The sequence below is a fragment of the Sus scrofa genome, chromosome 7 (assembly GCF_054392235.1).
Source record: "Sus scrofa isolate SSC_HxYL_T2T_F1_AM1 chromosome 7, Sscrofa_HxYL_maternal_Yorkshire_Landrace_v2.0, whole genome shotgun sequence".
In the NCBI taxonomy this organism is placed as follows: domain Eukaryota; kingdom Metazoa; phylum Chordata; class Mammalia; order Artiodactyla; family Suidae; genus Sus; species Sus scrofa.
In genome coordinates, this window is record NC_139389.1 from 41,630,053 (window position 1) to 41,638,997 (window position 8,945).

Sequence of the window (8,945 nt, forward strand, 5' to 3'; positions counted from 1 at the left end):
AAAAGACCAAAAAAAAAAAAAAAAAAAAAAAGAGCAGAAGACTTGAAAATACGTTTTTCCAAGGAAGACATATAGATGGCCAATAGGCATATGAAAATATGCTCAACATCATTAATCGTCAGAGAAAATGCAAATCAAATGATATCATCTCGTACCTGTCAGAATTGCCACCATCAAAAAGTCTACAAGTAACAAATGTTGGTAAGGATGTGGAGAAAAGGAAATCCTTGTACACTGTTGGAATGTATATTGGGGCAGCTACTATGGAAAACGGTGCAGAAATTCTTCAAAAAAATTGATTCAGCATATGATCCTGCAATTCCACTCCTAGGTATCTATCAGAAGGAAGTAAAAGCACTAATTTGAAGTAGCACCCCAGTGTTTGTGGCAGCATTATTTACAGTAGCCAAGATATGGAAGCAACCTAAGTGTCCATTGATGGATGAATGGATAAAGAAGATGTGGTGTATATATATACAATGGAATAGTAGTCATAAAAAAGAAATTCTGCCTTTTGTAATAATATGGATAGACCTAGAGTGATGGAAATCACTTAGTGAAATCAGACAGAGAAAGATAAATACTGTATGTTTCACTTACATGTGGAATCTAAAAAATGAATGAATAACAAAACAAATGGACTCATAGACTTAGAGAACAATTTAGTTACTAGTGGAGAGAGGGAGGAGGGATGGGGCAAGATTGGGGTAAGGGATTAAAAGGTATAAACTTATGTGTAAAATATATAAGCTATAAGAATAGCTAATATTTCATAGTAACTTTAGAGTATAATCTAAAAATTTTGAATCAGTATGTTGTACACCTGAAACTAGCATAATATTGAAAATTGACTATTTCAGTAAATTAAGTCATTTCTAATATAGTTTTCATTTCTAGTATTTCTCTTTTTTAAAAATACAGTTTTTGTATCTCTGCTAGTATTCTCCATCTTCTTATGCATGTTATTTTATACCTTTTCCACTAGATCCTTTAATATGTTTTTCATAGTTTGTTTTTTTTCTTTTTTGGCCTGTGGCATATGGAGTTCTGGGCCAAGGATCACACCTGTGTCCTCGTACTGCAGAGATGCTGCCAATCCCATTGTGCCACAGTGGGAACTCTCATCATTATTTTGTAGGTTCTGTCTGATAATTCCAACATGTGGACAATTTCTGGGTCTTGTTCTATTGGACTGTTTTCCATCCTATCAGTGGGTCACATTTCCTTGCTTTATCATGTCTCGTACTTTTTATACAATGTCTGGTTTTTAATTTTTTAAAAACAGTTATGGAGACAAGTAGAAAGGGCAGCCATTAGTTTAGGTGCATCAGTTTAGTGTGTAGTTAAACTAGGTCTGGGCTCTGCTGTTGCTTCATTTAGAAACAGTTCACTCCTGTTTTCAAATTTTTAAGGATGAGATCAAAACCTTCTTTTTAGGTGGACTTGGGATGTGAGTGCCTGGAGGGTGTCACTCACTTATTCTGCTTCACCTTAAGCTCTCAGGAGGGCCCATGTAACTGTACTTTTGGGTGTGATTGAAGGGGTTCTCTTTTTGAGTCTCTAGCCCTTCCTCCAAACATAGATTGCCACTGCTCTGGCTAAACTTCCCTGTCCTGGTATCTTTTGGCTGTCTTCTGAGATCAAATCTTTTTTTTTTTTTTTTCCCTTCTAGCCATTGTAGTCTGCAGATCAAAGCTCTGGCCAAAATCCATGCCTTTGTTCAAGACACGTGAGTGTTGCCGCTTTTCAGAATTCACCTATTTCAGGGGAGGCCTTTTTGTTTGTACTTTCCCCAGAGCTCTTTGTTTATATCATTTCTACAAACAGTTAAAAATGCCTGTTTTATCCCATACCTTGCCATGGTCTAGGAAGGATGCCAGAGAAGCATATGACATGAACTTTGCCCTCAAAGATTTTATGTGGTCTTTCAACAGTTAACAGTAACCCAGCAAAAGGATACAAGAGAAGTTAGGGAGAGTACATCACAGGGTGCAGGGTGGCATAGCCTGAGTAGAATACATAATGTTCAGGGGACACAGAGTAAAGAGAGGTCAGGAGAGGAGAGGTGCGACTGGTCAAGGAAGACTGCTGGTAGGGGCATTATAAGCTAATTCAGCTTCCTGGGGCATGGTGACATCCACCGGCCTGTGTCAGCAGAGGATGTGCCAGTGGGGAACTGGAAGAAGGGTGTGTGGGGACCCAGGCACCCACGATGGTCTCCTTCCCTTTGGCGGGTTGAGGAGATAGTCTTGTCTGTGTGCACGTGAGCTCCTGTCTCCAGGAGGCAGAGCTGGGTGTTACAAACACCCTGGGCTGATGGCAGCGTGGCCTCGTGTGTACACACACGTTCATTCACATGGACCTCCTCTCTCTGGGGTTCTGATGGGCATGCAGGAGGCACACTCCTTGTACCTGTTGGAAGTTTTAATCATTTGCTGGCTTCATGTTCCTAGGACCCTGAGTGAGCCTCGGCAGGCAGAGATCCGGAAAGAGTGCCTTCGACTTTGGGGGGTGAGTGTCGCCCCAGCCCATTTTTGCTCTAGGGCAGGGAAGCTTTAGAGAAGAATGGGATTGACTCCTGAGACTGTCTCCTTAGGGTCGCCCCCTGCTGCCTGTTGTCACAGCACTCCAGAGCAGGGTGTCTCAGCCTTGTTGAGACAGGCCTTCTTGGCCCTGTCATTGCCAGTTTAGCCCTACAGCTGGGTTGGAAAGGACAAGGGTGGTTGGTGAACAGGCTCGTTTTCCTGCTGGTGACCCTGGGTAGCAGCAGTGACCACAGAAACCCCCAGGGAAAGGGAAGTGGCCCCGTAGGGTGTGCTACTATGGGCCTGCAAGGGAGCAGGGCCTGAATTAGCCATCTCCAGCCCCTTCTTTCTAGCTTCCTTTGTTGCATTTCCTCCTCCCCAGTCCCAGCTTGTGCTCTTGCCTGTGTAGTCACACACGGCCTTGGTTCGAAGTGCATTTGGAAACCAAAGCTCTTTGCTATTTTGTTTCAGATCCCTGACCAGGCTCGAGTTGCTCCTTCTTCCACAGACCCCAAATCTAAATTCTTCGAGCTAATCCAGGTAAATTTGGTGTCTGGTGAAAATAAAAAAGAGGCCTCATTAGATGTGGTGTCACAGGTGGAACTTCTGCTGTAGGGTGCTGAGTTCTCGGAGAGCCCATCAGGCTGGCTGAAGATTCTTGGCCCGGGATGTGGTGTGTTCAGCACCCCTACTGCCCACAGGGTGGTGCTAGTAGGGCCCTGTGAGATGTCCCTGCAGGGGAGACATGATGTGTGAGATGATCTTAGGGGAGCTGGTCAGAGGGCCAGGAGGGGCTGCCAGGAGCACTCCACAGTGGAGCTGCCCTAAGCTTAGGCTCCCTCTTCTGTTTCTGGTGAGTGGTCCTGGGAATTCTTCTGCCCCATGTTTTCCTACCCCTAACTTCCTGCTTTTCCCCGGGCTTCATTTAAATCCAGCCCAGGAATTCCTGTTATGGCTCAGAGGAATTGAATCTGACTAGTATCCATGAGGACTCAGGTTTGATCCCTGGCCTCACTCAGTGGGTTAAGGATCCGGCGTTGCCATGAGCTGTGGTGTAGGTTGTAGACGAGGCTTAGATCTGGCATTGCTGTGGCTTTGGTGTAGGCCAGTGGCTACAGCTCCGATTGGACCCCCTAGCCTGGGAACCTCCATGTGCTGCAGGTGCAGCCCTAAAAAGCAAAAAAAAAAAAAAAAAAAAAAAAAAAAATCTGGCGCAGATCCTGGGCCATTGTGTTGGTTTTGTGGGGTCAGGGATTGTAGTATAAGGTTCAAGATGGCCTCAGAAGAGAAGCATGTGTAGGAAGTTCCCATGTGGCACACAGCTGGTTAAAGACCCGGTGTTGCAGGTGTGATGCAGGTTGCAACTGAGGTGCGGGTTTCTTCCCTGGCCCAGGAACTTCCACATGCTGAGGATGTGGCCAAAAACAAAAACAAAAAAAGGAAAAGCACATGTAAATTTTTCTTACCTGCTCTCAGACCAACTGCTAGTGAGTCTGTGCCTTCAGTTTTATTGAAAGGAGGCTTTTACATTCCGGTGACATTTCCTTATAGCTCTGGTAGATCGATCTGCACTGGGGAACCCAGTGTGCTTTCCTTTCCCAGCCTCTCCTAATAGGTCCTGAAGGAATGCTCGAAGCAGGCGAATTAGATCCCAGTCAGAGCGCCGTTAGGTAGAGCAGGAGCATGCTTCTGCCAGCAAGTGCTTCTGTCCCTCCCCTCTCGCAGCCTGACCCCTCTCCCCCAGGCCACCCTACTGAGCACCTGTCCCTCCCCCAACCCAGCCCTGTTTTCTCTGACCCGGGGCTGCAGGGCACTGAGATCGACATCTTCAGCTATAAGCCCACACTGCTTACTTCCAAAACCCTGGAGAAGATCCGCCCCGTGCTTGACTACCGCTGCATGGTGTCTGGCAGTGAGCAGAAGTTCCTCATCGGCCTCGGGGTAAGTCTGCAGCTGGCTTCCTACCCAGCCTGGGGTGGCAGAGCCTCATTCTCTGGGAATCTGGACAGCTGCCTGCCACACTCCATGTGTGTTCTCTTGACACCAAGGACCTGGAGCTTTGACCCCAGGGAAGGTGTTTCTTGACGCTTCACCTCCTTTCTTCCTCTTGAGTTAGCCATTCATTCATTCTTTCTTTCACATATTCATGTATTTGCTTATTCATCTCTGTGCATTGCTAAAGGGGACACTGCCTCTTTTCTTGTAACGTAGAACTTCCTAGGTGAGCAGGCTGAGCTGGCTTGAGTCCATGCAGCCATTTCTTTGCAACACCACCACCACCCCATGTCATCCCCTGTCTTGCAGAGACACCACCTATCCTTACTCTGGTGCCTTGGAGTCTAAGATGAGGTGAGGGAAAGCCTTGGCAGTTCTGTGTCTTAACTGGGTAAAGTCCTCATTGCTCTTTCTTTCCACTCTGACTTGTCCTTCTATATATGGTTTTCTCTCTTCTTCCTCGATTATTTTGTGTCCTCTCACATTTTCTCTTTTTCTCTTTTTACTTTCCCTGCTTTGCTCTCTGGACCCTTCACCAAACCCACTTCAGACATGCCAAGCCTGATCTTTCTTGAGCCTCTGGTAGTGAACTTGGGCCTCTTGAATGGTGCCCAGGCTTGTTCCCTCCCACCAGGACAGAGGCAGAGTCCCCTCTTGCACTGAGGCAGTGGAGGACAGCACTGTATTATCCCTGAAGTATAACTAATTTCTCCTGGATGTCATCTCTGGCATTTCCCAGCCCCGTCAGCTTGTAGCCATGCACTAAAAGCCCTTTTGTAAACTGAGCCTCCCACCCCTCAATCTGTATGCCTGCCTGACCTGGCCCTCTCTTTGTTCCCATAGAAGTCTCAGATCTACACGTGGGATGGCCGCCAGTCAGACCGCTGGGTCAAGCTGGACCTGAAGACTGAGCTGCCCCGGGACACTCTGCTCTCTGTGGAGATTGTCCATGAGCTGAAAGGGGAGGTCAGAGGTGGTTCTGCTCATGTATTACGGCTCTGCCATTTAGGGAACTGGGGCATAACTGAGCCTGGCCCTTCCCCCCAACACCCCAAGTTAACTGGGTTACATCGTATATAGTGTTTGACAGGGCCCAGGGCCAGGTAAAGGCTTTGTGATTATTCCTTCTCCTTGAGTAGTTGCTCTAAACCACAATCTGGGTAGGAAAGGACCACAGTCTCTGTGTGTGTAGGAGAGCTTGATCATCCCCATGCACCGAAGGCCCTGGTGGACCTGCGGGGTGCTTTTTAGCTGCTGATAATTTTTGACCAAGATCCTATGGAGAAGCAGCAACGTAGTATTTCCCACGAGCTTTGGGTGTTAACAGTCTTATGGATAACTTTCAGAACAGTCAGAGTGGGAAGCCAAGTCCTGCTGGAGTGCCATGGCAGCAGCAGTGGGTTTGCGGTTCCAGGGGGCTCATCATCCAACCCTCAGATCTCTGTCTGCTCCGAAGCAGGGGCTAGTCTGGTGCTGAGGATTGGCTGGGGGAGGGGAGAGAAACGCCCTGTGCAGCGCCCTCTCCGCCCTCCCCCCATGATAGACAGAGGCCAGCATGCCGCAGTGGGCACAGTGGGCTCCAGGCTGCTGCCTGGCAGGGTGGGCAATGTTCTTGTCCTTCTAGGGGAAGGCCCAGCGGAAGATTAGTGCCATCCACATCCTCGATGTCCTCGTACTGAATGGCAGCGACGTGCGGGAGCAGCACTTTAACCAGCGGTCTGGCCTGGGCCCTGGGCACGGGGCAGGGTGGGCCAGGGCACTCTGTGGCAGCAGCCTCCATGGCTTGGCCTGTCACCTGGGCCTTCTCTGCTTAAGGATGTCCTTAGAGTTTCCTTCCTTTACCTACTAGCTGGCTCTAGGGCAGGGTGAGAAATGGGTGTTGGCACTTCAGTTTACCAGGGCTTGGGCCTTGGTTTCATAGGTGCCAGCACATCTCCTTTTCCTCACTGTTCAGAGCAGAGATGTTTGTGTTAAGCTTGAGCAGGAGGGTGACCTTATGGGGCGAAGGGAGGGTCTTCTCTGAAGAACATGTTTTATACTTGGCAGTCCCCCTTAAGTCAGTTCATCTGGATCCCAACTCCCTCGGGAATACCTTTATTGGGGGGTGGATGCCTAATTAGTGTTTAAAGGCAGGGGTGGGGACATACAGGAGGGACGTCTCATAGCCCATGTTGCTGGTGTCACTCCTAAGCTGGGCCATCTGGGTGGGGGCACTGTGGTGCCTGTGGTTCAGGGCGATGGAGCAGACAGACATGATAAAGATGGTACCTGAAGTTCTGGTGGAGGTGACTGAGCTCAGCCCAAGTTACACTTCAGGAGACCCAACCAAGATGTAGTGAAATTAGGGGTCAGAATCCAGAGAGGGGATCTGTGAAGATGGCATTGGAGGACAGGGTGGGCTTCCAGAGGGGCATGAGGGCTGCCTCTTGGAGCAGTTGTGCTGCAGATTCAAGAGTTCCTCCCACTGGTGCCATGAAAATCTGCCCCGCACCCCTGGGCGGGGCGTAATGCTGGGAGAGGTCCCCTTACTTGCCTCTGAGAAACTCTGTTTGGATTATAGAATTCAGCTTGCGGAGAAATTTGTGAAAGCTGTTTCCAAGCCCAGTCGGCCTGACATGAACCCCATCAGGTGAGCAAATCACCTCTCCCTCCAAACCCTGCTTCCCTGTTGCTTCTTCCTGGTCCATGCCTGCCCCCTTCTCCTCCCCCGTCCTGTGATGGGCGGGAGAGCTCCGGGGGGAGACCGGGCCAGGCTGACTGCTGTTGATGAGTGACTGGCTTGGAGGTGCTGGGTGGGTGGCCCCTTTTCCAGGAGTCTTTCCCATCCTGCCTGTCCCAGCTGGTGAAGCTCCATGGACACTCCGTTCCTGGGGTTCCGGTGCCCTCCTTTTAGAGGCACATGCTTCTCACCCTTGTGAGCCACACATTCACACTTCAGTATCATTAGCATGTCAATCCTGGCCTTTTCATTTTTTTCAGATAAGGAAAGGGTGCTAAGGGAATGGGCGTTTTCGAACTTGAAGAAGAGAAGGCGTGGTTTGAGGTGATAGGATCTTTGGTGCTTGGAAAGGTGGCCAGGCTTTGTTGCCACATTAGGTAGTGTGGAAGTTCCAGGCCCTGAGGGAAGATGGGGACAACAGTCCCGGAGCAGACAGACGAGAACAGACTTTTCCAGGCTGGGCTGAGGTCTGAAGTTATTACCTTTGGGGTTTCATGTGACTACTAGAGACTGAGGTGTCTGTTTACACTTTATCAAAATTATTTTCATTATTCTTTTGAATGTAAATTTACTTAGAATTGGAGTTCCCATTGTGGCTCAGTAGTTAACAAATCCGACTAGGAACCATGAAGTTGTGGGTTCGATCCCTGGCCTCGCTCAATGGCTTGAGGATCCAGTGTTGCCGTGAGCTGTGGTATAGGTTGCTCGTATCCTGCAGTGGTGTGGCTGTGGTGTAGGCTGGCAGCAACAGTTCTGATTCAACCCCTAGGCTGGGAACCTCCATATGCTCCAGGTTGGCCCTAAAAAGACAAAAAGACGGTGAGAATGAACTTTATAGAAGTCTTCTGAAAGTACTTTTTGTCCTGCGCTTTAAGATGTCCTTGTCTGCCAGGTTCTGAGAAGCAGCTTTTAAGGACGCTGCTTTTGTTGTTTGGGATCTGGCTGCTCGTTCTCTGGGCATCTTAGCAGTGATGTTTCCAAAGGCATGTTCAAGGGCCCCCAGAGAAGGAGGGCTGGGCATCAGACAGGAAGTAATTCTGCTCTAGCAGGGCCTAAAAGCCATGTAGACAGACCCAGGTGAGAGCCTGGCCCTTGCTTGTGGCCTCTAGTGACAGTGACAGTGACATGGGGCGGGAACACTTCCTCTCTTACCCTCGCCTTCCTTAACCATGGCTGCACTCCCTCTTGCCCTGGGGCAGCCTCACGGGGGTCCTTAGCTTGTCTGTGGAGGACACAGCGTGTCAGGCTGGGATCGTCATGCTTGGTGGGTTGGGTGGTGGGTGCAAGGCTGGAGGCCTCAAGTGAAGAGGGGCTGCTGCCCAAACAACTGCCCCCCAGGAAGCCTCTGTTCTCCTCTGTCGCTCTCCCACAGGGTGAAGGAGGTGTACAGGCTGGAGGAGATGGAGAAGATTTTTGTCAGGTGAGGAGCGTGGGACTGGAGAGGAGTGGGGGTGGGGGCACCGTGTGTCTGTTCCCTGTGGAGATGGACTCGGGCTGTTACCCCTCCTCCCCTGCTCCTGCTGTAGCTAGGAGCCCCCCCGGCGGCAAGCCGACTCCGCATCCTGTCTCAGCAGCCTGTCAGAGGGGAGCAGGGCAGCGTGAGGCAGAAGCACGGGCTCGTTGATGCTGTAATAGTTACAACGGTCCCTGCGAGGGCAGCGCAAGCTGCTTCAAACCCTGTGAATCCCAGCTCCTGGTGCTGCCGG

General features: G+C 49.7%; 1 protein-coding gene across 3 annotated transcripts in view; it reads left to right on the top strand.

Moving 5' to 3' along the window:
- CMTR1 (cap methyltransferase 1) overlaps positions 1-8,945 on the top strand; it is a 63,330-nt gene that overhangs the window by 51,267 nt on the left and 3,118 nt on the right. For 2 of the 3 annotated variants that reach the window (XM_084968011.1, XM_001924210.6), the window contains exons 14-21: positions 1,673-1,729; positions 2,454-2,511; positions 2,997-3,065; positions 4,335-4,466; positions 5,364-5,486; positions 6,145-6,236; positions 7,081-7,149; positions 8,612-8,659. In XM_084968011.1, the coding sequence (XP_084824137.1) occupies positions 1,673-1,729; positions 2,454-2,511; positions 2,997-3,065; positions 4,335-4,466; positions 5,364-5,486; positions 6,145-6,236; positions 7,081-7,149; positions 8,612-8,659 (648 nt within the window). Of the gene's footprint in view, positions 1-1,672; positions 1,730-2,453; positions 2,512-2,996; positions 3,066-4,334; positions 4,467-4,829; positions 4,875-5,363; positions 5,487-6,144; positions 6,237-7,080; positions 7,150-8,611; positions 8,660-8,945 lie in introns of all 3 variants that reach the window. The other variant, XR_014810080.1, reaches the window with a different exon arrangement.